We start from the raw sequence: 23,355 nt of genomic DNA, 5'->3' as shown, positions 1-23,355 counted from the left end.
AGACCTAGTATTTCTGCGTTGATTGCTGTTGCACCAGGACTTGACGTCAGGTTGTCAGGGGTATAAAAACAGGCAGCCAACGCCATTACATCAGTCTTTCTTGCTGAGGAGCCCGAAGCAGAAGCAGTTCACATGAGTGACGGTCAGCCTCAGCCACTACCTGAGTTTTCGTTTTTGAATTGAATCATCCTGAAGTCTTTCTAAAGTTATGTACCCCATTGGGGATCCTTTTTTTCTTGCTGTAACCGATGTCAGAAAAAGTTAATAATTGTCTCGCCTGTGGAAAGCAAATGCCACACCGAGATTTCCATTCTTACTGCATCACCTGTTTAAGCCCAGACCATGACGTTCCTCGCTGTCGGTTTTGTGCTTTGTTCAATGCCCGAACTATTCATCGTCAGGCCCTTATTGTCACTGAATACTTTCGCTCTCTATCTCCGTATTCCGAAATGGCTTCTGTAAGCCATCTGACTACCGATCTTCCGAAAAAACGTAAGGATAAAGACAGACAGACCGCACAGGTCCAAATCTGCCGACGACACTTCTGTTAAGCTAGTCGCCAGTTCGCCTGTACTCAGTGAGGTGCTTTCGCAGCCCCTTTTGCCACTTCACTGGATTCGCAGGCCGCTACCAAGACTCGTTTGGAGTCTGGTATACTGCGAGACTCTTCTTTGACTACGACACCTGCGGATGTCTCTGCCTTGGATGGATCCGGAGCCGCTGTGCAGGCACCGGCTTCTGAGGATGTTCTTTGCATTACCAATACTCGACACAAACCGACGACTTTCGAGTCTTCAGTTTCGACTAAAACTACCGAGTTTCTAAGGCCAAGAGTACGGGCTACGACTAAAAAAATGACAACCCAATCTCAAGCACCTGCTTCTTTGCCACAATCTCAAATGTTTAAAATGGCAGAATACCTGATCATGCTGATTAGGGGAAGCCAGCCTTCCCCTGCTAGGAGAAAGCAAGACCTGTCCCCAGCAGCTTTTTGAATATGAAGACATGCCTTTATCTGCTTATGAGGATTCAGATGCAGAGGAATCCACTCCCTCTGCTTCCCCTCCAGAGGATTTTTCTTTTGGGGAAACACTTCATACTTTTATCCTCAGTCCAAACAGAGACTCGGAAAATTTTTAGAATTGCCACAACATATACCCTTAGCTATCCCTCCTGTTTTGGATGTTGTGGAGGATGTCTTTATGGAATCCAGTCTGACTCCTGATACTTTACCCACTGCTCCAAGGAAACCAGACGGGTACTACAGAGTCCCCGACTCTCACAAATTTATTTTCAAAAATCGTACTGCTGACCCAGAGGTAATTTCCCAAGGGCCTAAAGGTATAAAAGCAAGTACAGCTAAGAATCCCACCCCTTTGGAAAGGGATTCCCGAGCTTTAGACAGATGTGGTAAAAAAGTATACACCTCTGCAACTCTAGCATTAGGGCATTGAATTGCCAGTTTCACATACTGAAATGCCAGCAACATGTTATGGAACTTGTTAAGCAAAAATTGACTACCTTTACAGACTGTGCAGAAAATAAGGAATTACAGGAGCTTATGCATTCCGTAAGCCAAGTCACCAAACATAACTTGCAATGTGGGTTTGACGCCCTAGAAGCATATTGCAGGTCAGCAGTCACTGGTTCTGTACTGAGATGGCATGCTTGGCTTAAGGAACAGACCTTGCCAGACCATGTCAAATCAAAACTACTAGACGCTCCTTTGAATAAGGACAATCTGTTTGGCACCAAAGCAGACGAGGTTCTAAAAAGGATGGAAGAAAAGGCTAAGTCTATGCAGACGGTCAAAGTTTTTTTGCATGTGCAGCCTCCAAGATTCAGTAGGCATTGCCCCTCGAAACATTGGTCCTTTCTGGCCCCCTCAAGGCTCATCTCAAACTAGACCAAGGGGAAACAGACCCCCCCCCCCCAGATTAGTCTCATGGTATGCAGAGATCTAAGCAATGGAGTACCTCCACTTCTAAAACAGGAAGTGCTAAGTCACCCCCTTACAGAAAGAATTCACAATGACTTCTCAACTCCACTCCTCACCTCTGCCCAGTTGCTTGTGCCCCTAGGAGGAAAACTTGCCCACCATGCAAAAAACTGGACCTCCCTCACCAAAGACCGATGGGTCCTCAACATTGTATCCCAGGGGTACAAATTTTAATTCCACGCACTGCCAACCCCAAAAGGGTTCCCAGACCTTCCTTCAAACCAGTGGGCAGAGGCACAAAATCAAGTTCAATCCCTGCTGTCCATAAGGGCAATTCAGCCTGTTCCTGCAGAACAGATAGGTCAAGGGTTTTATTCCAGACGTTTCCTGGTACCCAGAAAATAGTGCACTTGGCGCCCAATCCTGAATTTTTCCATTCTAAACACCTTCCTGGTGGTACCAAAATTCAAAATGCTCATCCTTCAGCACTTTCTTCCTATACTGTCCAAAGATGTCTGGTTAGCCACCCTAGACCTAAAAGAAGCTTATCGGGGAATCATGCAGGAAATATCTACGTTTCAGGGCAGGATCTATGCATTATCAGTTCTCTGCACTTCCCTATGGCTTATCCACTGCTCCAAGAGTCTTCACAAAATGCCTGGCTCCAGCCATTGCCTATTGCAGACAGAGAAATATTCAAATGTACCCTTACTTGGACGATTGCCTGATTCAGGCAGACAGTCAGGAAAAGCTGATTCAGCACCTGACATTTGTAAAGAACCTTCTAACCTCCCTGGGGTACACTATCAATGAAAAGAAATCAAAACTAGTCCCCAGTCAAATGATTGTATTCCTGGGAGCAAGCTTGGACACAGCCTTCCAGATGGCATTCCTTACTACAGAAAAACAAGCCTAACACGCTACTTCACTCAAATGGCCATCGGAACCCAGCTATCCGCAAGGAAAATCTTGCAGGCTCTAGGGTTCATGGCCTCTTGCATTCTACTAACTCCATATGCCAGGCTGCATATGAGGAAACTTCAATGGTACTTAGTCTTTGGTGCCAACATTCTCAGGACCTGGAAACCATCATACCTATCATTCCTTGTCTAAGGACAGAGTTTCTGTGGTGGGCAGCAGCATGCAACCACAACAAGGGGCTTCCCTTTACACAACCCCACTCCACCCAGACCCTAACCATAGATGCATCAGACTATGCCTGGAGGGCACATCTGGGGGACAATTGCATTCAGGGCCTCAGGAGCCCAAGTCAAACTCATCTACACATCAACCAAAAAGAGATGTTAGCTGTTCAGCACACATGACAGCTTTCAGATCCCTTCTCTCACCAGGACCCCTGCTAATAAAAACAGACAACACCACAGTTATGTGGTACATCAACAAGCAGGGGGGAACCCACCCTTACCCAGTCTGCAGGCTAGCCATGACACTGTGGAACACGGCCTCGGACATGCAAATTAATCTGCAAGCTCAATTCCTGCCAGGCAAACAAAACTCTCTGGCAGACGACTTAAGCAGAAATCTCCTAGACCCAAACGAGTGGCAATTAGACCCCAGCACTTTCAGCCTGCTAACCCAGAAATTTGGGGATACCGGAAGTGGACCTCTTTGCCTCCCCCTACAATCACCAGATCAGCAAATTCTGCACCAGGACACCTCACAGCAGGGTATGGAAAGTGGATGCCCTATCCTTCCAGTGGGTAAACCTCTCAATCTATGCCTTTCCCTCTCTGCCTCTTCTTTCAAGAATATTGCTCAAGATAAGACGGGACAGACCAAGGGCAATTCTGATTGCCCCAGACTGGCCATGCCAGCACTGGCACCCACTACTGTGCAGCCTGTCACCGGTGCCACCATGGCATCTACCTCAGATCCCAACCCTCCTCACTCAGCAGGAGGGATAGATCCTGCACCTGCAGCTGCAAACCCTGAACCTTGCAGCCTGACTTATTCCTTGAATTCTCCCCCATTGACCAGCCTAAGCAAGCAGGTACTGGACGTCATTCTGAAAGCCAGAAGACCCAGTACAATGAAATCCTATGCTGGTAAGTGGAAAAGGTATTCTTCCTGGATTCAAGTCAAAAGGAGCAGACACAGCTGTGCTCTCCTTACCTCTAATCCTGGATTACCTAGCAGACCTACTCCACAGAGGCCTTTCCTTCTCTTCCATTAAGATCCATGCCTCTGCCATCATGGTTCATTACAACACTGAGCCAGCTGTCTTCTCTCACCCTCTCATCAGTTTCTGAGAGGGGCCAACAACTTAAGGCCACCAAGGAGAGCACCCACCCCTGCTTGGGACCTTAACTTTGTACTGGAAAAGCTCAACACCCCCCCCCCTTGAGCCTGCAGCATCAGCAGAGTTAAACATTCCTTCCTTGGAAAACTGCCTTGCTTCTGGCCATCACTTCAGCTAGAAGAGTGTCCGAGCTACAAGCACTTACTGCTGTGACAGGGTATCCCGAAGAACTAACCCTACTTTTATGCCTAAAGTGGTGCCCAGTGTAGCTCTCAACCAATCTGTCTATCTGCCAACCTTCTTTCCTAATCCTCAAAATAAAGGGGAAAGGATACTGCACTCTTTGGATGTGCACAGACAGTTCAGATTCTACATTGACAGGACTAAGCCCTTCAGAAAATCTGACCAGTTACTAGTCAGCTTTGCAGCAGGGGCAGAGGGCAAGGCCATATCTAAACAAACTATTTCCAAATGGATAGCACACTGTATCCACTTCTGTTACAAACACCATGGGAAACCAACCCCTCAGTGGGTCAGAACACATGCCACTAGGGCAACCTCTACCTCTACAGCATTTGTCATGGGAGTTCCTACCAGGGACATTCTGGAAGATGCTACCTGGAGTTCTGTTCATACCTTCACCAAGCATTACCACCTGCCTATCTTTTGCTACAGTAGTCCTGCAGGGCATACTAGCCAGCCCCAACTCTTCTTGACTGCCTCCACCCATTCTTCAGCTTTGGGAATCAACCAAAGTGTGATGACTGCAACAGTGAAACATGAAGAACATAGTACAGTTGTGTACACTTACCATAAATGTAGATGTTCGAGTGTATTCACTGTTGCAGTCCTGGTTTCCCACCCTTCAGCCAGCCCCCCGTCTCTCTCTTTCTCTCCTTCTCTATCTCTATTACTCACCCCTTACAGGGCTATTGGTATTTACTTTTTACTGGTGGTGTTTTTTCCACCATAACTTAGCTCCCTATTTGGGGGCTCCTGACATTTGGGGCATGAAAAACTGATGTAATGGCATTGGATGCCTGTTTTTATACCCCTGATGACCTGATATAAGTCCTGGAGCGACAGCAACCGATACAGAAATACTAAGTCTCCAGTATTCGGGCTGACTGAGGGCTACATGCAGGCAGATAACCCAAGTGTGATGACTGCAACAGTGAATACACTCGAAGATTTGCATTTATGGTAAGTGTACACAACTGTACTTTTCTCCTTACCTCCTAAGAGTTTTTTTGCTGGGGAAGTGCAGGTGATCTGTCAACATCTAGTATGGACTAATGTTCACATTACATTGATGTACCAGTAGCAGAGAAATAGACTGTGACAGATGTGTCAATGCTGCATGCATAGGTATTCTGAGATTAATGATTAAGTGCATGTCTGCCATCAGTGGACAGCACTGAATCCCCATGCCCCTTGTTTATTTTCTGTAGTGGCTTCACTGTCCTGACATCACTGTAGCCCTGGCAGAAAGGAAATGGTGCTATGCTCTGAGTAGAAGGCATCAGACAGTCAGCTAGTAGGAACCTATCTTCAGAGATTCAGGGTAACATTAGTCACTTAGTATGCAGAGAACACAAATGTCTGGTTGGGTAGAAAAAAAGCAGATGCAAGTAAAAGTCATGAATGGGGGCTTTGTTTGGGGTCTTGCAGTACTGTTTTTGTGCAGCCAGCATTGTGCTGGGCTCTGGGTTGGATTCAGCCCTTTTTAAATGTTTGTGTTAAGATAGCCCATTGAGTAATAGCTGTGATTCTGGTGTGTTACTGGGATGCTGCTGGTACAGCAGAATCTTGCCTCTTCCCAGTATTGAACCTACAAGTATAGTGGCAGTGTTGGAAATCCTGCATTAAAGCAGTTTGTCAGCATGCTTTCTAAGCTTGCATTCAGCCATTGACAAGAAATGTATTAAGGTCTTCATATGAAAGACTAGAGCATTTTCTTTGTCTGCTTCAGACATGACCGTTTTTTTTCTTGAACCTTTAACATTATATTGATATTTAGGTATAATTTGATCTTGGTAGTACCAAGTGAAATTAAACTCATTCAATGTGGACAGGGAAAATTGCATATCTTTGCACGTTGCATACTTGCCCTTGTAAATAGCAGATCTGTAATCCCAGGTTCTCTCTGAATACTTGTATTTTGTGGTTCTGTCATCTATATGATACTGTATGTAACATATCCTTGGTAGGTCTACCAGCATACTCTTTACATTTGCTGGCAGTATCGCTAGTGGTAATGTATAGCAACAACGAATGCCAAAAGGCCATCAGGTCAGGAAAAGTAGAATAAAAAGCACCTAAAGAGCAGCTGTGTTTTTGGGCAAAGGTTTTTGAATGGAGTTGGTGTGATTTAACAAACATCTGCCTTCACTGAAATTCAGAAGCATTCTTATTGCTTGAGGTAGAAACTTTGCACAGGAAAAGGCTACAGTAAACTCTCAGGTAACCAGAACTCAAGCAACCAGAAAGAAATCGAAGAAATACAATGCAGTATGAACATTTCAGTTTTTCATGTGTTGCACTTCCTGTTTTCTCCCCACAAAAAATAACTTATGTTTTGAGTTTGAGTTTTAAAAAGGAAGATACAAATTCCCTCTCCTCAACCTGAGAACAAGTCAAACCAAACAAGTCAAATCACTAAAATGTCAGCACTTGCTCCCATAGCTGGCCTTAGGCATAGGCCAACTAAGCGGCCACCTAGGGCGCCACTCTAGTAGGGATACTTTTCCAGTATTTATGTGATGTAGGTAGACCAGGATGGGGGCACAGGGTGGAATGGTGGGGGGGTGCTGTGGAGCCCTTTTGCCTAGGGAACCAGTTGACCTAAGGCTGCTGCTGCAAGTTGCTCCACACTCACTCACTCAGTTTGCATCAGATTGCACATTCTCTCTCCGATCTGTCACATACACAGTGTCTTCAGCTTTCATGCATGCATTCACTCTGTCTCTCGCTCTCTCTTCCATTCATTCAATTCCAATCCTCTCAGCATGCCACTGAAAACCATTCCACGTGCCATGCTTTCTAGTGGAAATATAAGTTTAAAATATTATTCCAGCCAAGCTATTAATTCTGTATTTCAGTATTAAAATCAAAATGGTATGGTATAGTATAGGGTACAGTATTTGTCAGGTCTATTTTTAATAGCATCTTTCAAGCAACTAGAAGCTACACTTATCCATCATCTACCAATCGCCACAGGTGCTGGTTAACTGAGAGTTTACTGTGTTTTCTTTGCACAAACAAATCCCTATATTAGGAGTGAGTGTTCATCATTTTGTAGGTAGTACAGGGGAGGTTGCTAGTGTACCACGTAAAGGTGTCTGTTTTGATGTCTCAAGTATTTTCAATCTGAATATGTGTGGGAGGAGGTTTAGAATGGGGAGGCGTGTTCATCATTTTGTAGGTAGTACAGGGGAGGTTGCTAGTGTACCACGTAAAGGTGTCTGTTTTGATGTCTCAAGTATTTTCAATCTGAATATGTGTGGGAGGAGGTTTAGAATGGGGAGGCATTGAAACTTTACTGTTCCAGTAACATATTTTTGTGTGTCCAAGCCTGTTTGTTTATAATATATATGTTGTGATGACTGAGGATATTGTTTCTTGCTGTTTGCAGGGCATTTACAACAGGAACCCCTCCTGCACCAAGATACCATCATTCCGCTGTGGTCTACGGAAGCAGTATGTTTGTATTTGGTAAGATCTGTAAACTGAAGTTTCAGTTAATCCACTTCTGCATATAATGTCTTTGCATTAAGCAGCAGGTTAACTCTTGTTTTTAGAAATGTGTTTACAGTTCACTTTTAACATTTTACATTACCATAAGCGTAGTAAAATCTAAAGTAATTTTAAACTTCTGTTTAGTTCCTTGTCAGCAGTAAATCAGTTACACAAGAATAGATATAATAGCAGACAGAAACTTGGAATTCTGTGAATATGCGTAGTGAAATCTGGAATTCAATGAAGGCACCTAGTGAAACCTTATAGGTTCAGTGTTTCACAAGAAAAGATGAAAGGGTAATCCTAAAGAAAAGGTTGGAACGTTTTTATGGCCATTACAAAAACAGCTGTAGTCTGTGAGCTGTATAAAATTTTTCTCAAGGGACAGACAAAGAGAGAGGTGGTGTCCCACTTGGCTCCCAGGTGGGAGAGACAAGTGGTTAGGAAATAAAGCTGGGCATACAAGAGGTGGAATAGAAGGGTAGAGAAGTGGAATCACAGTAGAAGGGCAGTAAGTAGAGAAGGCAAAAAAGGTGTATGTTGTAAAACAAATCAGGAACAAAGGCATGTAATGTAGCAGAAAGGAAGAAGATGGGTACAGATGCCAGGCTAAGCAATTTATGGTAGGGGACCCAGTGGTACTGAATAACTAACCTATTTCATTCTTCATGGGGAAAAAATAAGGGGATGTGGGCAAGATAGTGAGCAAGGGTTTAGGGAGCAAACTGGCTGCATTGTGAGGAGGTTAATGCACAAGACCATATAGGTATATCTGGTAGAGTTCACAAGAATCTAGGCAGTGCACTGGCAAATTCCCTAATTGAGATTTTTCAACACATCACTTGCTGCTGAAGAACTGCCTGAGAACTGGATGAACGCAAGAGAGGAGGTATCCTGGTTGTTTTTGGAGGGGGTGAGGCGCATGAAGAATCTGACAAAATATAGCATGAAGAATCCGCCAAGCTACAGGCCTGTTACAGTGACAGTGAAAGTAGTGAAAGGAATCTTGAGTGAAAGTTCTGTTGCTTTCCTAAGGAGGTGCATCCTTCAGGACAGCAGTAAACATGGGCTGATGGTCAGAAGGAGCTGTGAGTTAACTGTGATGTAGTTTAATGACCGGGTTATAAGTGAACTTGATGTGAAGTACCAGCAGTAGTAATCTGTGTTGACGTCAGCAAGGCCTGTGACTCAGTCCCACACAGGCGCTTTATAGGTAGATGAGGACTGGGGGTAAGACCAAGAATGAGGAACAGGTGTACTTCATGGTTGAAAGGTAGGGCACACCGGGTTGTGGCAAAAGGGTGACATACTGCAAGGGGCAGTTCTATATCCAGTACTCTTTCTGGTGTTTTTTCATTCATATCTGAAGAAGAAACTAACATGCTCTATCTCACTGCTGATTACACCAAGATGACAGTAGAGAATGGTTGGAGTGTAAGGAAAGGCTTTGAAAAGGCTGTCCAAGTTAGTAGAAAGGTGTCAGTTGAGGTTCATATACAACATGGAAAAACTGTAGCTGGTCCAGAACTTTGATATGAATTGTTAGCTTTCAATGTGGAACTAATACCAAGAGGACAGTAAAATGATCTGGAAGCATTGTTCTGTCTTGAACTATGAGGAATCGAGTTGGAGGGTAGTGACAGCAGCAGCCAAAATGTTGTGGTGCATCAAAAGTGGGAAAAATTACAGAACCCAAGAAGCAGTGTTGCTACTCTTTTTAGCCCTGATAGGTCACACCACTTAACAATCATGTGCATTTCTGGAGGTAATACAAGGTATGGGACAACCGGTTGCTGGAAGGAGCCCATAGGGAAAGGTGTATAGCATGGAGGAGATTGTGTTGACCAGAGACTAGACAAAGCTATTTCCTAAGAGGCAGAAGAGGCAGAAGATATATATTATTAGTGCACAAGGTCATGCCAGAGAGATATAAAGGGGTCACCTTTAATAATATGACTGAGGGAAGGACATAGGCAGATTTTTTGGGATCGTCTTTCCCTTTTTGAGTTCCAAAAATGTACTGGAATGTAATGGAGTAATGGAATGGGCTACCAAAATGGATGACTAGGAAAGGGATCTTTAGAAACATTGAAGAAGGTGTATAGCAGATGGAAAATGAAAGAGGTTCAGACTGGGTTGGAAAGGATTCAGAGTAATTCCTCAAATCACCTAAGATGACACCATTAATAAACAGAAAAAGATCAGCAGGGTACAGCCTCAGTATTCATAGTAAAGCAGAGCATTTTCCAGAGGGAAGGGGCATTATTCTTGCTTGCTTTATACCCCTGATTTCTAAAATATTATGTTCAGCTTTTGTAGTGAGGGGAAACTTGCTTACCCCTCACTTCAGTGACTTCACTCAGTACAGCTTCTTGATCCTTGGAATCAGGCTTTGACTAAAACTGATAGATGACTAATTTCCACTCTGGTCATATTCACATCCGAAAAACACATGTATCCTGCTTGGAAATGTACTTAAATGACAGATTGGATACCTTTTACCATCAGGCTTATGCAATGTAATCACTCTGCTAGTAATACCAAGGGACATTGTTATGATGCCATTCTGTTTCACCAAAAGTTTTAGAGGAGACTTTGGGCAAAGGGCATTTGGAAGGGAAGTTTTCTTCTAGTTTGTTCCTCTCTCAGCTGTTCAAACTGTGAAGTGAACCCTACTTAGGAGGGAGGAAAGGTTAGACATTCTGACTAAGGAGCTCCCAAAGGTCTGTAGTTACTGTGATGTACTTAATATGTGCAGCTGTTTTAGAGGTCCTCCATTCAGCAGGTCACAGACAAACATTCCAGAAGGAGATACCAGCCATAATAAAGCTGTTGGAAAACCCTCAAGTATTTCAGGTTTATCAGTTGTTGGTCAGATGTTCTTGTGGAAATGAATGGCTTACATTTAAGATTGGAGTCAGAACTTGAAGCACATTCATAAATTTAAGAACTGAAGTTTTGCTGTCATATTTCAAAGCTTCAGATGTTGCCAGAAGAAAAACGTCAGACTTTTAGAACCTCCCATTAGCATTAAGTAATTTTCCACCATTTCCAGTTAGAAGTGTGAGGTCCAGTCCTCTGAGTCTCCACTCCTTGTAAATGAAACTGCAGTACAGTCAACATCAAATTCTTTAATTCGGTGTTACTTTTCAAAACATTTGTCCTTCTGTATTCCCTTAACTTATGGGGGCTATGCTTCCCCCAACTCTGCTACTTAAATATTCAGACTCCAGGATCACTGTTGCCTCAGATTAGAGGGAATACTCACTTACAGTGTATTCACAGCTGATCATCTCCTCAGTTATCAGGATTACAGTCAGTCCATGAAATTTAACCCGGCATCCCTTTTCCATACCTAATGCAGCACCTTTTTATGGCGTGTGTGTATATTGTTATGTGAATTTGTGGTGGATTCTCTGGGTGCGGGCTGTGATTATGCAGTGAATAGTGTGCTTTTATGTTGCACAAAATTGGTGTAGTTAACCGCACAAAAGTGAATCTGAAGTATGTGCTTTCACAGAGACTTGGTATATTCCCTCCTGTTCCCTTTCCACAGGGCTTCTGCAAGACTGTTGCTCCTTTATGGAGATGATGCCTTCTTTGGGTGTGTGTCATCTGGACAGACCCACTGTGCTGAAAGTGTATTTGGTTAGCTACAATTAATTGTATTTGGGAATAGTATCACTTTGACAGAAGGATATGTAAAGTGGAGCATTTATTCTAGGATCTCCATGAAAAAGACGTTATCTTTCCTCTGAGATACAGTGATACGTTATCTTTCCTCTGAGATACAGTGATACTGATCTAATCGGTTGTATTAAAATGGTCAGTGAAATGAAATGTGCCAAATTGTCATGCCCTGTGTATTTTCTGATCGTATAATTACTCATTCCCTTTGCAGTCTTCCTTCAGAGCATTTTCACTGCGGAGCAACTTTATTTCATGACTGGCTTCATCTAACCTACAAGCCACATTCCTTCTAATACCGAGGTATCGATGTTGGCAGTCCCTCTTGTAACATAATGATCCCCTTCAGTTGGTCAGCATAGTGGTTCAGTAGTAAGATCTCTGCCGAACATCTGCAGAGTCTGGGGTGCATTTCTGAATTGTGGTCATTGTCTTGGTGCAGTTTGCATGTTCAAATGGTGTGTTGAAATTCATTTCCTCCTAGAAGCATATTGGTTGATTGGATGGCTTTGCTAAAGTTTGTGTGTGTAAGGTAAATGTAGCAAAGCAATTACACATGAACCAGATGTAGCTCATAGCAGGTTGTACTAGTCTATTGCAGCACACAATTCTCAGTAAAACATTTAACAGCTGTAATGCAGTGTTTTCTGCCATCGGTAACCCATGTTTTGTGTTTCTAGAATGTTTTTATATTTGGGTTTCATCACTCCACCTTCTATATTATATAAGTTACTCCATCCGTGGTCATACTAAAGCAGAGAAATGTGGAAAAAGCCTATGAACTGTGGTTTAGTGCCACCGTGCACTGACAGTGATTACAGGCAGACATACAAGGCTACGTGATTGATGCCTGCATTTCCCATTTTCTAAAATAAAGCTGACACAAGGGCTGCTGAAGCTTATACCAGCGTAGTAATACCACACAGTAGTCCAAAAAGGTGTGCTGGTTTTGAAAAATGCATCTTCTTTCAATGCATATATTTATAACGTGAGCTCTTAGTAAATTGACAGCAATCATGCCATTCTCAACAAACTGACCAGTAACTTTGTGCTACCACATGTGCATGTGCGTCTGCATGGGTATATGTAACATGGGTACAGTTTGCCATCCGTTCACCTGATAAAAAAGCAGGTTACCTTTTACATTGAAATGCTTTTTTCAAACAATACGTTGACAACTTTGGATTGTACAATAGTGGGGAAAGGAAGATTGTCTCTTTGCCCACTGTTGTGTGACTTTGAGCATATTTAATTAATGGAGGAGGACACCGTTTTTATATTTTGGTGGGTTTTTTGACCATTGGTTTGGTCATTACTTTTAGATGAGTTTACATTTGAGATTTTGAACATTCATTATTAGTAAACTTACTCATATTTATACGTGTGTGTATATCTACAGTAACGCATATATGCATATATATATAAAATATATACATATACACACGCACATGTGACCATATTTACAATTCGGTATGTTCTCATTCAATCACATTTGGTTGAATTTCCAAACATTGAAAAAATTGTTAAAAACTCACTTGATTGAATCATTTTGTCAAATCACAGCTTGTAGAAAGCATACAGAAGGCAGTACCTTAACATGATTTTCAAGGTTGCTTGCCTCCCTTCACCCTCCCCCCCCCCTTTGCCTTTCTTAGTTAAATATACTGGCGAATCATTGTTGGTACTTTGATCAAAACTGCACCAGTAATTATTTCTTATACAGATCACACTGATTGGCATTTTTGGCAATAGCCCAAGTATGTGATTTTCAGCCAAATGAACAAATGAGCATTTGATTCAATTGGTTTGCAATGATCTTTTCAGTGTTTTACATTTTAATTACATCTTAAAGTAGAGATGTGCATTTACCCTTGACCTTTTGTGGCTTCAGGTCATGTTTGAAAAGGGTCTCTGAAGCAGCCCTCCTATGAATATAAAACAAAAAAAAAAATCAACTTAAACAATGTCAGTGTTCTCCTGTGGAAACTCGGACATTGTTACCCAGTGGTCTTTTTTCTGAACTTTTTTATTCTTAAAACTGTCTATATCTGTAATGCATTAGATGATGGGCAGTGTTTTGAATGCAGTTTCAAACGCAATTAGATGTTCAGAACTGCATTCAAAAAATTCACAGTGAAGCAGTTGAGATTAAAATGCCAACATCCTTTCTGCAGACAGATGATTATCAGCTATCCCTTATCAAGGGAGAATTTTAACCTTTTTTGTATGCAAAACAGAACTGATCTCACAGGAGGTGGTTGTTTGGTGCCCATCATTTTGTTCTAGTGTGTTTCCTAGATTCCGTTTTACCCACGATCTATGGAAATGACCTGTTGGACTTGTAGAGGTAGTCTAGATCTTCCTAGAACAACGTCTTGCTTCCTGTCAGAGTACAACTTAGACAGTTACATCTGTTTGATAAGCTGTGGTCATCAGTTCTCTTAGGAAACCTGCAAGTGGACAGTTTCCGGATTGCAGCCATTAGCAGCTTTTAATCCATTTGCTTGTGTGGTGTTTTTGGAAGCAGGGTCACCATATTCATTACGTGATCCACTAATGATGTCCAGTAGGAAAGTAGTTTGGTAGTAGTGTACCAGCATAGCAGCTGTGCATGTCATTTTGCTGTGTCTTTATGCATAGTACTCCTTGTTAGTGGGGAGAGATACCAGATGTTAAAAATTTTTGGATTTGTGCCGAGCTGAATATATGAGGGTGCAATTTAGTGCTACTTTTTCAAGAGTTCTTAAGAATTATGCTTCACAAGTGGTCAGTATGTCTTAAACTTTAGGAATGGAATCTTTGTGCCTCCAAGCTTAGCAGAGATTGTAGCTAAAAGGATAGGCTCAGGTAGAAGATTTACTTGTTCTGCTCAGTGCTGACCAAGATAATTACTTATTACAGTATATGCTTGGAAAAAGTTAAATGTTTTGTAATTTTATGGGCTTTCTCATTTTACAGGGAGCCAGCCTTGTATCATACGTCTGACTATATTTTGGAGGGACACTAATTTGTTCTCGATATTTTGTCCTTCTTAAAATGGGAAATTGTTTTGAGAAGTTCTCATTTCATAGCACCAATTAAAGCATACCTAATCTGGGGCCTTTTTCCTAATAGTTTTCTTTTTTTATAACTTGAGATAAGTGTAGCCTCATCCGTAAAAGAATCTGCTTGAAGCAAGTTTTTCAGCCATTCATGGAAGGAAGCAACGCAAGACTTGTTGGTCTTGTACAGCATGAAAAGAAATCTTTTCTGGAGACTAGCGGAAAAAAATACATTTCATATGAAACATGGACCCACCATTAGAGAGCACCAAATGCACAATGGTGATTCTTAGGGCACAGAACTAGCTGACGTTACAGAGAGACAGTCTTATGTAGATGACATCAGTCTGGGTGGAGCTCATGTCAGTTTAGAAAAGGCTGATGCCTTACCCAATATCCATATAGGAAGTCTTATGTGACTGCCATATCTTATATATACTTGCATTCTGTAGTTGCAATTTCTAAATATGTACATAAGAAAACCTTGACTTTCCTCATACTGTTACTTATCAATTTTAGTTGTATATTTCTGCAGAACTAGTAACATAGATGTGGCATTGTAACTGCATTCCTTCGTAAACTGTGTTCTATATGGTTGTTTCTGTATAACCTTTCTTCTGTTAGCCTGAATTATTTGTACTGCTGGTTCAAAACAAGAGTTGTGGCTGAAAAGTGTCATAAGGCCAGCCCACCTACCAGGTTAACAAAATAACTAACAAATAAATTGAGTGTACACCTACTGAGAAAAAGTTTTTTTTTTTTTTATAATTAGCTGGTGGATGAACCACAAAATTCTGTCGCGTTTGGCAGTCAGCACTCTAGAACAGAACTTTCCAAACCAGCAAGCAAACGGCAACTGTTTCTTGGTGAGAGGTAATTGCAGAGGAGAACTGTGTATGCAGGAATTATACCCTGCCCCCTCAATGGCAGACTCTGTTGTGGAACCCACAGCTGGAATAGGCATGGGTCTGTCCAGGACTGCACAAGCAGGCGTATTCAGGTTTCTCTTCCAGGAGCAGGAACCAGCATGTTTTCTCCCTATTAGGACACTCTGGGCTGGCATCCTAATGTTAGAAGAGCTGACGTTGGCCCCTTGTTAGCAGATAAGGAGCGTTTACAAATGTGAAAAAAGGAATTGGTACAGCCACAGTAGCATTTTGAGTAAAATGAGGCCTGGGTTTCCTTTGCCTCTTGCCCTTCTTTTATCTTTCATTTTTCTGCAGTGCGCCATCTGTCCTTGAGAATTCAGGCTTTCTGCAGTCCCCCTAGTTTTAAATCTTCTTTTTATTACTGTCTTAGGTCAGGTAGCTTGCATTAAGAAGGTGTCAGGCTTTGGCAGTAGCACAGTGGCACTGTATAAGTATGAACGCTTTCTGGATTTCACGTATACTTGTAGTCCATCTGACTTCTCAGTTGTGGTAGTTTTCCTTGAACTGTCATTCAGAGCATTTCTTGTCCATGTGTTTATTTAAAAAAAAATTAAATCTCATAAGTGGTGGATGTTTTGTGTTTGGAATACTATGTAATGATGGGAGAAATCATGCTGGGTATCTGTGAGCATTCAGTATTGATTCTTACCATGTGTGTACCAATGTTAATACTCTTGCGTTGTGTCCTGTGTTGAGAGTTGATCTACATTGTTCACATACTTTGTTTTAGGAGTTGGTCCATTGTTGCTGTCCAGTGAAGTACTGTACTAAATTCTCTTTAAGCCATCTGTGCTGTAAAGAGACAACGAAATATATAAATATATATAACTATATATGATATAAATATATATAACTATATATGAGAGAGCATACACACGGTTAAGTAATGGCTGTTCTTCTAGAACCTACTGCAGCATGCTTGTGTCTTTTTAAGCTTTTGCATCTACCCTGAAGTAGTGTTTTCTATATAGACCAGCTGCCTTGCACACAGTTTTTCATACCTCAGGATTTCATCCTCAAAAGTTTGTCATATCTGATTTTATTTATTTACCAGGAAATTCCAACTGGACACAGGACCTTTTTCAGTGGATGCCCAGGGAGAAAAGGTCCACAGAACAATAAATGAGCAGCAGAGTACATGAAGAACAATTGAATATACATACAATAGCAAATAATACATACTGCAGCTAACATTAGCTATACATACAATATGAAACCTAGTAATGAACAGATATACCAATATCTAGCTAGAGGCAAGGAATAAAGGTAGGATGTATATACAGATGGTGGTTGTTGTATCTTTCGGCTTTTCCCGGTTAGGGGTTGCCACAGCGGAACTCCGGTCCGCTAATGATTGGCAGTAGATTTTTTACATACCGAGTTGCCAGCCCTGACGCACAACCTTCAACGAAGGTACGCCCATTCAAGCATGTCTCCACACAGAAGATGCTTTAGCTGAGAATCGAACAGGACAACGTCTTACTGTGAGGCGACAACGCTACCGCAGCACCACCACCGCAGTTCAGGATGTATATACAGATGGTACTAAGCTGAAATAGATACTGTTCTAAACTTGTATACCTAAACCTTATATACAAATATTGCACTAAACTCAAGCAGAAGCTCCACATGAAGGTGGAACAAGCTAGAAGGACTGATGGGGTGGAAGGGAAGACAGAGAAGTAAGAGAGGAGACTGAGTAAGTAGTATACATGGTAGTGATAGGAAGCTAGGTGCAAGTCATTTGGATATGTATTTGGAGTTGAGATGAAGTGAGGTAGTTAAGCATGTTATAACAGGTCTGAGAGATTGAGTGAGGAGGGAAGGGGGAGGGTAAAGGGTGAGCCAGAGCCTGCAAAAGAAGGAATGCATTGATCTGATGGTGTGAGGCACAGTGGCAAGGAGAGGTAAATGGATGGTTTTAGTCAGGACTGGTGCATGGGCATAACCAGACGTTTTAAGTGAGTTTTTAGTGCAGTCTTGAAGTGATTGCAAGAAGATAGTGTGGTTATGGGGGGGGGGGGTTGTTCCATAATCTGGATATGACGTAAGAGAATAGTGCTTCTCCTGCTGAGCTCTTGGGTTTGGTCACTAGAAGTAGATTTTTGCTGTTTTAGGGTAGAGGTCTAGTCTCTTCTCATTTCATGAATGCCTTTTTATTGATCATCTGTAACTGACCACTCTCAAATGTTATTCCTTCCCTCTGTAATAGGAGACTACCTTAGTGATAAATAATCATACGGTTATAGTAGTGAAGTTCCATTTTTCTTTGTGAAATTGAAGTTCCAAAGCAATACTTGAATATTACTGATTCTAATGCTTCAGTATTTGAGTACCACACTGGCACTTGACAGGCTAATGCTGCTTAGGACTAGACTTTTCTTTCAGTATCCGATGTGGAATATTTTATGTGGTAGTTGTAAATATTTCACTATAATAATTGCGCATTTTGCCGGTCTTCTATTAGCAAAGTGGGAAAGAAATGCATGTGCTGGCAAAAATTCCCTAACGCATTAAGGTGATGCTGATAGGGAATATAAATCCCTTAACACAGTTCAGGTGATACTGGCATAAGCCAGGATGCGTGGCTTCTGTGGATTCTGGTATTGGAAATGTTTATCAGGCAGAACCTGCAGTTAAAGATGACACTTTTAAGACTCCCATTCAAGTAAGAATGCTGCTCTTTTTATTGTCAAGACCGCACATATCGGAACAGAATGCATGCTTCATTTATTTTTTTTGCTGTTTATTTCTTTGCTGAATTATACTTTGGTTCACATTTTCAGTTTGTATTAGATGATTATGAAAGTTTGTTTTTGTTTGTGTGGAATCATTATCTTTTTCATGTTTTGATTATTAGAAAGAAATGTCTGGCAGAATGCACAAGCTTGTTAGACAAAATCAGTGTGATGTTGCAGGAGAACGTCAACACTGGAGAGGAAATTTCTTATGAGTTCCAAACCTCATTCATTGAAACAGACTTGTTTCCCCCTTTCCCCATTGTTGTGTTACCATGAAGTTAGTGTATATTTGTAAGTTTTACTTCATCTCCCAAAAGTTATATATTATGGTAAAGATGTTGAGTCTATTTTCGTTTAAAGGCTGCTTTATTTACTTGTTGGAAATGCAGTATGTAATGATTTCCTGGTGTGCCACGTGTTGCACTTTAGGCTTCTGCCATGCTCAGATATGGATTTTAGTGATTACTTTTGACTAGTTGCTGTTTGTATGGGTTTAACCCTTGCCATTTGAGTCTTAGTCGAGTTATGGATAGCACGTGTAGACTGGCAGTTTGTAGTTGCAGTTGTGCCCAGATCTGTACAACATGCCAGTTGCATACTGCACTTCACCATTAGAAGGATTAGTTTAGCACAGAACTGCTCAGTAGCTGTGGAGTTGATGTTCCACTTGAGAAACCACTCAAACCTTTATCCCATTCAGAATTTTTTACCACTTTCTAAAGCAAGTGCTTTGGTGGGAGTGGAGTTGTGGATGAATACTGCTGTCACCTGTCACCTGGTGGTGTGTTGAAACAGATAGATTTCAGGATAAATTGAAATAAACAGATTGATATGCAGAACATGACAGTATGCAGTACTGGCACAGTGTACTTTTGTTCCTGTTTCTCTGGATCTTGTATTTATTTTTTTCTTGAGTCTTAAACTACCTTACCTTTTTCTAGCAATGCTGGGCAGTATAGAACAATTTAGAGCTATGTGCTTGTGACATCATTGTGGAGTGTTACCAACACTGTCATATTTCTGATTACATTTTAAAATTTGGAACTGTCTACATTTAACACAGCCTGTGTAATATTTAATGGTGCTTCTTGACTGTGCTGATTTAGCTTAAAAAATATTGTGCCTAATAGAATGGATTTCTGTTGATACAGCTGATGTTCATCGTGCATACAGCTGCAGTCATAACAGATGGGTTATCCTGCCGTCAGGCGGGTCCTCGGTCGGCCGAATTCCAAAGTTTAGGTCCGGCGTCAGTTGTTGTCGCTTCCTCCCTGATGTCAGTGCGGCAGGGGTATAAAAGAACCAGCCGATGCCATCTTCTTTAGTCTTTCTTGCTGTGCAGTGCCCGAAGCAGAAGCAGTTCGCAAGTGCCGGTCGGCCAGCTCCTGAGATTTACGAAAATATTTCAGCCAAAGTCTTCTTGAAAGCTAAGTACCCCGTTGGGGAAACTTTTCTTGCCTCAGACCGATGTCAGACAAAGGTAATAATTGAATTTCATGTGGGAAGCAAATACCGCATAAGGATTTCCATTCTTTCTGTATTCCTTGCTTAGGCCCAGACCACGACGTCTCGGCCCGCCGTTTTTGTGCTAGATTCAACAAATGCACTATTAAGTGTCGGGCGGAGTTCGGCCAACACTATTTTGGTAAAAAATTTAATTACATTATGTCGTCGGATACTCCGACTCCAGTTTTGAGTAAAAGACGCAAAGATAAGGACCGACATACAAGGACCGACTTCTACCGACACCACGCTAAAGCCAACTACCAGTGCTCCGGTTCTCAGTGAGGCGCCTACGCAGCCCCTGAGTACCAATGACGCTTCTTTAGCGGAGTCTTCTGTGCCCGAGGTCGCAGGCTCCTCGGCCCCCATTCCGACTACAGATACCGACGCCACTCTTGGCGGGGAAACTCAGAGTTCAGACAGGCCTGCCACTTCTCAAGGTGTCTTCAGGCCTTCCTCCTTTTCCATTAAGGCTTTCACAAAATCTAAAGCAGCCATAAAAACTAAAAGACAAGGTCCACAGAGCCCCTCTTAAGGCCCCATGCCTAAAAAACAGATGCTCAAAATGGCTGAGAATTTGATTACTCTTACCAGGGGTTCTCAACCCCCCTCGGACAAAAGGCCCAGATTGGAGGAAGACTACCCTTCCTCAGATCAAGCCTCTATTACCTCAGAACATTCTGAGGACCAGGAATATTCATATTCCCCTTTTTGAAGACTCTGATGCTGAGGAATCCATTCCCTCGGTCTCCCCCCCTTGAGGACTATTCTTTTGGGGAAACCCTACATACCTTAAGGGAACACTTTCACTGGGAAGGCCAAGATTACTCGGATTCCAAGAAAAGGCTCAGGGATTTTCTCTTGCTACCCCAGCACAGGCCTCTGGCTATCCCTTCTGTCTTGGATATACTAGATGATGTGTACACAGAAGCCAGCCTCAACCCAGATTCTTTACCTCCAGCTCCTGTTAAACTTGACAGGTATTACCAGGTTCCTGAGTCACACCAATTCCTATACAAAAGCCATGCTGCTGACCCAGAAACTATTTCACAGGGTCCCAAGGGAATTAAGGCCTCTACTGCCAAAAACCCATTACCTTCAGAGAGAGATTCCAGAGCTTTAGAAAGGTGGGGGGAAAAGGTGTACACCTCAGCCACTTTAACCATGAGGGCATTAAACTGTCAGTTCCATATGTTAAAGTATCAACAGTTTTTGTTATCTCAGTTGAAAAGCAAAATGACACAACCTGCGCAACCAGATTTAAAGGAGTTGCAGGATTTGTTGCATAGTGCAGAGCAAGTGGGTAAACGTACCTTGCAATGTGGATTTGATGCTTTAGAGGCCTCATGTAGAGCTGCTGTTACAGGGTCTGTCATACCTAGATATGCTTGGCTCAAAGAGCAAACCTTACCAGATCGTGTCAAAGCTAAATTACTAGATGCACCCCTTCAAAAAGATGTATTGTTTGGTGTTAAAGCTGAGGAGGTACTAAAGAAAATGGAGGAAAAGGCAAGATCAATGCAAACAGTGAAAGATTTCCTACAGGTACAACCTCCACGTTTCAGCAGAAACTGGCCTTCAAAAAATTGGTCCTTTCCAGCCACGGACAGACCTCAAAGAGGCAGATACAGGCACCCGAGGGGTAGAGGGCAATCTCAAGGATCATTCAGAGCCAGACAATGGCAAGCACCTACACCAAGAGGTGGAGAAGGTAGATCACAGTCATTCAAAAAGCAGACACAATGACTTTCCCCTTTGCATGCTAAGCAAAGCTTTAATGGCAGCACCTTTAGGTGGAAAACTGGCATTATTTTCAAAAAACTGGCATATTGTCACAAAAGACAAATGGATCCTGGACATTATAGACAGAGGCTACAGATTCCACTTTCACACCCTTCCAAAAATGAGAGGCATGCCAAACCTGCCACAAAATCAAAGGGCAGAGGCACAAAAACAAATTTCATCTCTCATGGACATGAAAGCTGTTCAAGAGGTACCTGCAAAAGAACAGGGTCAAGGTTTTTATTCCAGACTATTCCTGGTGCCAAGGAAGGACAAAGATTGGAGACCTATTTTGGACCTATCCATCCTAAACACATATTTACTCGTACCAAAATTCAAGATGCTCACATTACAGCAGCTTCTTCCCATGCTGGGCAAGGAGTCTTGGCTGGTAACATTGGACCTCAAGGAGGCATACCTGCATGTCCCAATCAGACAAGATTGCAGAAGATACCTCAGATTGCTTGCAGGTTCAACCCATTATCAATTCTCTGCATTGCCCTTTGGCTTATCTACTGTGCCCAGAGTGTTTACGAAATGCCTGGCATCAGTAATTGCCTTCTGCAGACTTCAAGGGATACAAATATACCCATATCTGGACGACTGCCTGATCCAAGTGGACAGCAAGCACATACTTCTGAAACACCTGGCGTTTGTAATAAAATTGTTGAACTTTCTGGGATACACAGTCAACAAAAAGAAATCAAAACTAATATCCTCTCAGACAATAATTTTCCTGGGTGCCAGCTTGAATACAAACACCCAGATGGCCTACCTCACGCCAGAGAAGCAAGGGCAACTATCTCAATACTTCAGCAAAATGGCAACCTTCACCAGGCTGACTGCAAGGAAAGTCCTGCAGGCTCTGGGATTCATGGCATCTTGCATCCTGCTGATCCCATGTGCAAAGCTGCACATGAGGAAACTTCAATGGTACCTAAAAAACTTATGGTCTCAAAACAGCCACAGTTTGGAAACAATTATACCACTCATTCCATGTCTTCAAAAGGAATTTCTGTGATGGGCTCAAGCATGCCAAAGAAACATAGGTCTCCCTTTCTGCATGCCTCAAGCAAATCAAATCATCACAACAGACGCCTCTGACTACGCCTGGGGGGCGCACATGACAGATCAGTGCATTCAGGGCAAATGGTCCCTAAAAGAGAAGCACCTACACATCAATCAAAAGGAAATGCTAGCAGTACAAAATGCTATTATGGCCTTCAAAGACCTACTGCATCCAGGCCAGCTATTGATAAGGACAGACAACACCTCAGTGATGTGGTACATAAACAAACAGGGAGGAACTCATTCATATCCCCTGTGCAGACTAGCCATGTCCCTTTGGAACACGGCTCTGGAATTGCAAATCCAACTTCAAGCACAATTCCTGCCAGGGAAGGAAAACGCACTGGCAGACAACCTAAGCAGAAATATGACAGATCCATACGAATGGAAGTTGCATCCTCAAGTTTTTGCAAAGATAATTCAGGCATGGGGACAGCCAGACATAGATCTCTTTGCTACCCACAGAAATTACCAACTGAAAAAATTTTGCTCAAGGACCTATCATCCACAGGCCTGGAAAGTGGACGCACTTTCTTTCAATTGGACAACATTGACAGTCTATGCCTTTCCACCTCTTCCTCTGCTGCCCAAAGTTCTATTAAAAGCCAGAGCAGAGAGGCAAAACATGATTCTCATTGCTCCAGACTGGCCAAGACAACACTGGTAT

The 23,355-nt window shown here is 42.4% G+C and overlaps 1 protein-coding gene across 2 annotated transcripts in view; it reads left to right on the top strand.

Moving 5' to 3' along the window:
• LZTR1 (leucine zipper like transcription regulator 1) overlaps window positions 1-23,355 on the top strand; it is an 830,693-nt gene that overhangs the window by 112,868 nt on the left and 694,470 nt on the right. For both annotated transcript variants that reach the window (XM_044068313.1, XM_044068312.1), the window contains exon 4: window positions 7,834-7,913. In XM_044068313.1, the coding sequence (XP_043924248.1) occupies window positions 7,834-7,913 (80 nt within the window). The remainder of the gene's footprint in view (window positions 1-7,833; window positions 7,914-23,355) is intronic.

This window comes from Protopterus annectens, chromosome 4.part0, assembly GCF_019279795.1.
Source record: "Protopterus annectens isolate FY-2018-M chromosome 4.part0, PAN1.0, whole genome shotgun sequence".
In the NCBI taxonomy this organism is placed as follows: domain Eukaryota; kingdom Metazoa; phylum Chordata; order Ceratodontiformes; family Protopteridae; genus Protopterus; species Protopterus annectens.
The sequence above is the reverse complement of the archived record's forward strand: the minus strand, read 5'-3'. Positions and strand labels throughout refer to the sequence as shown.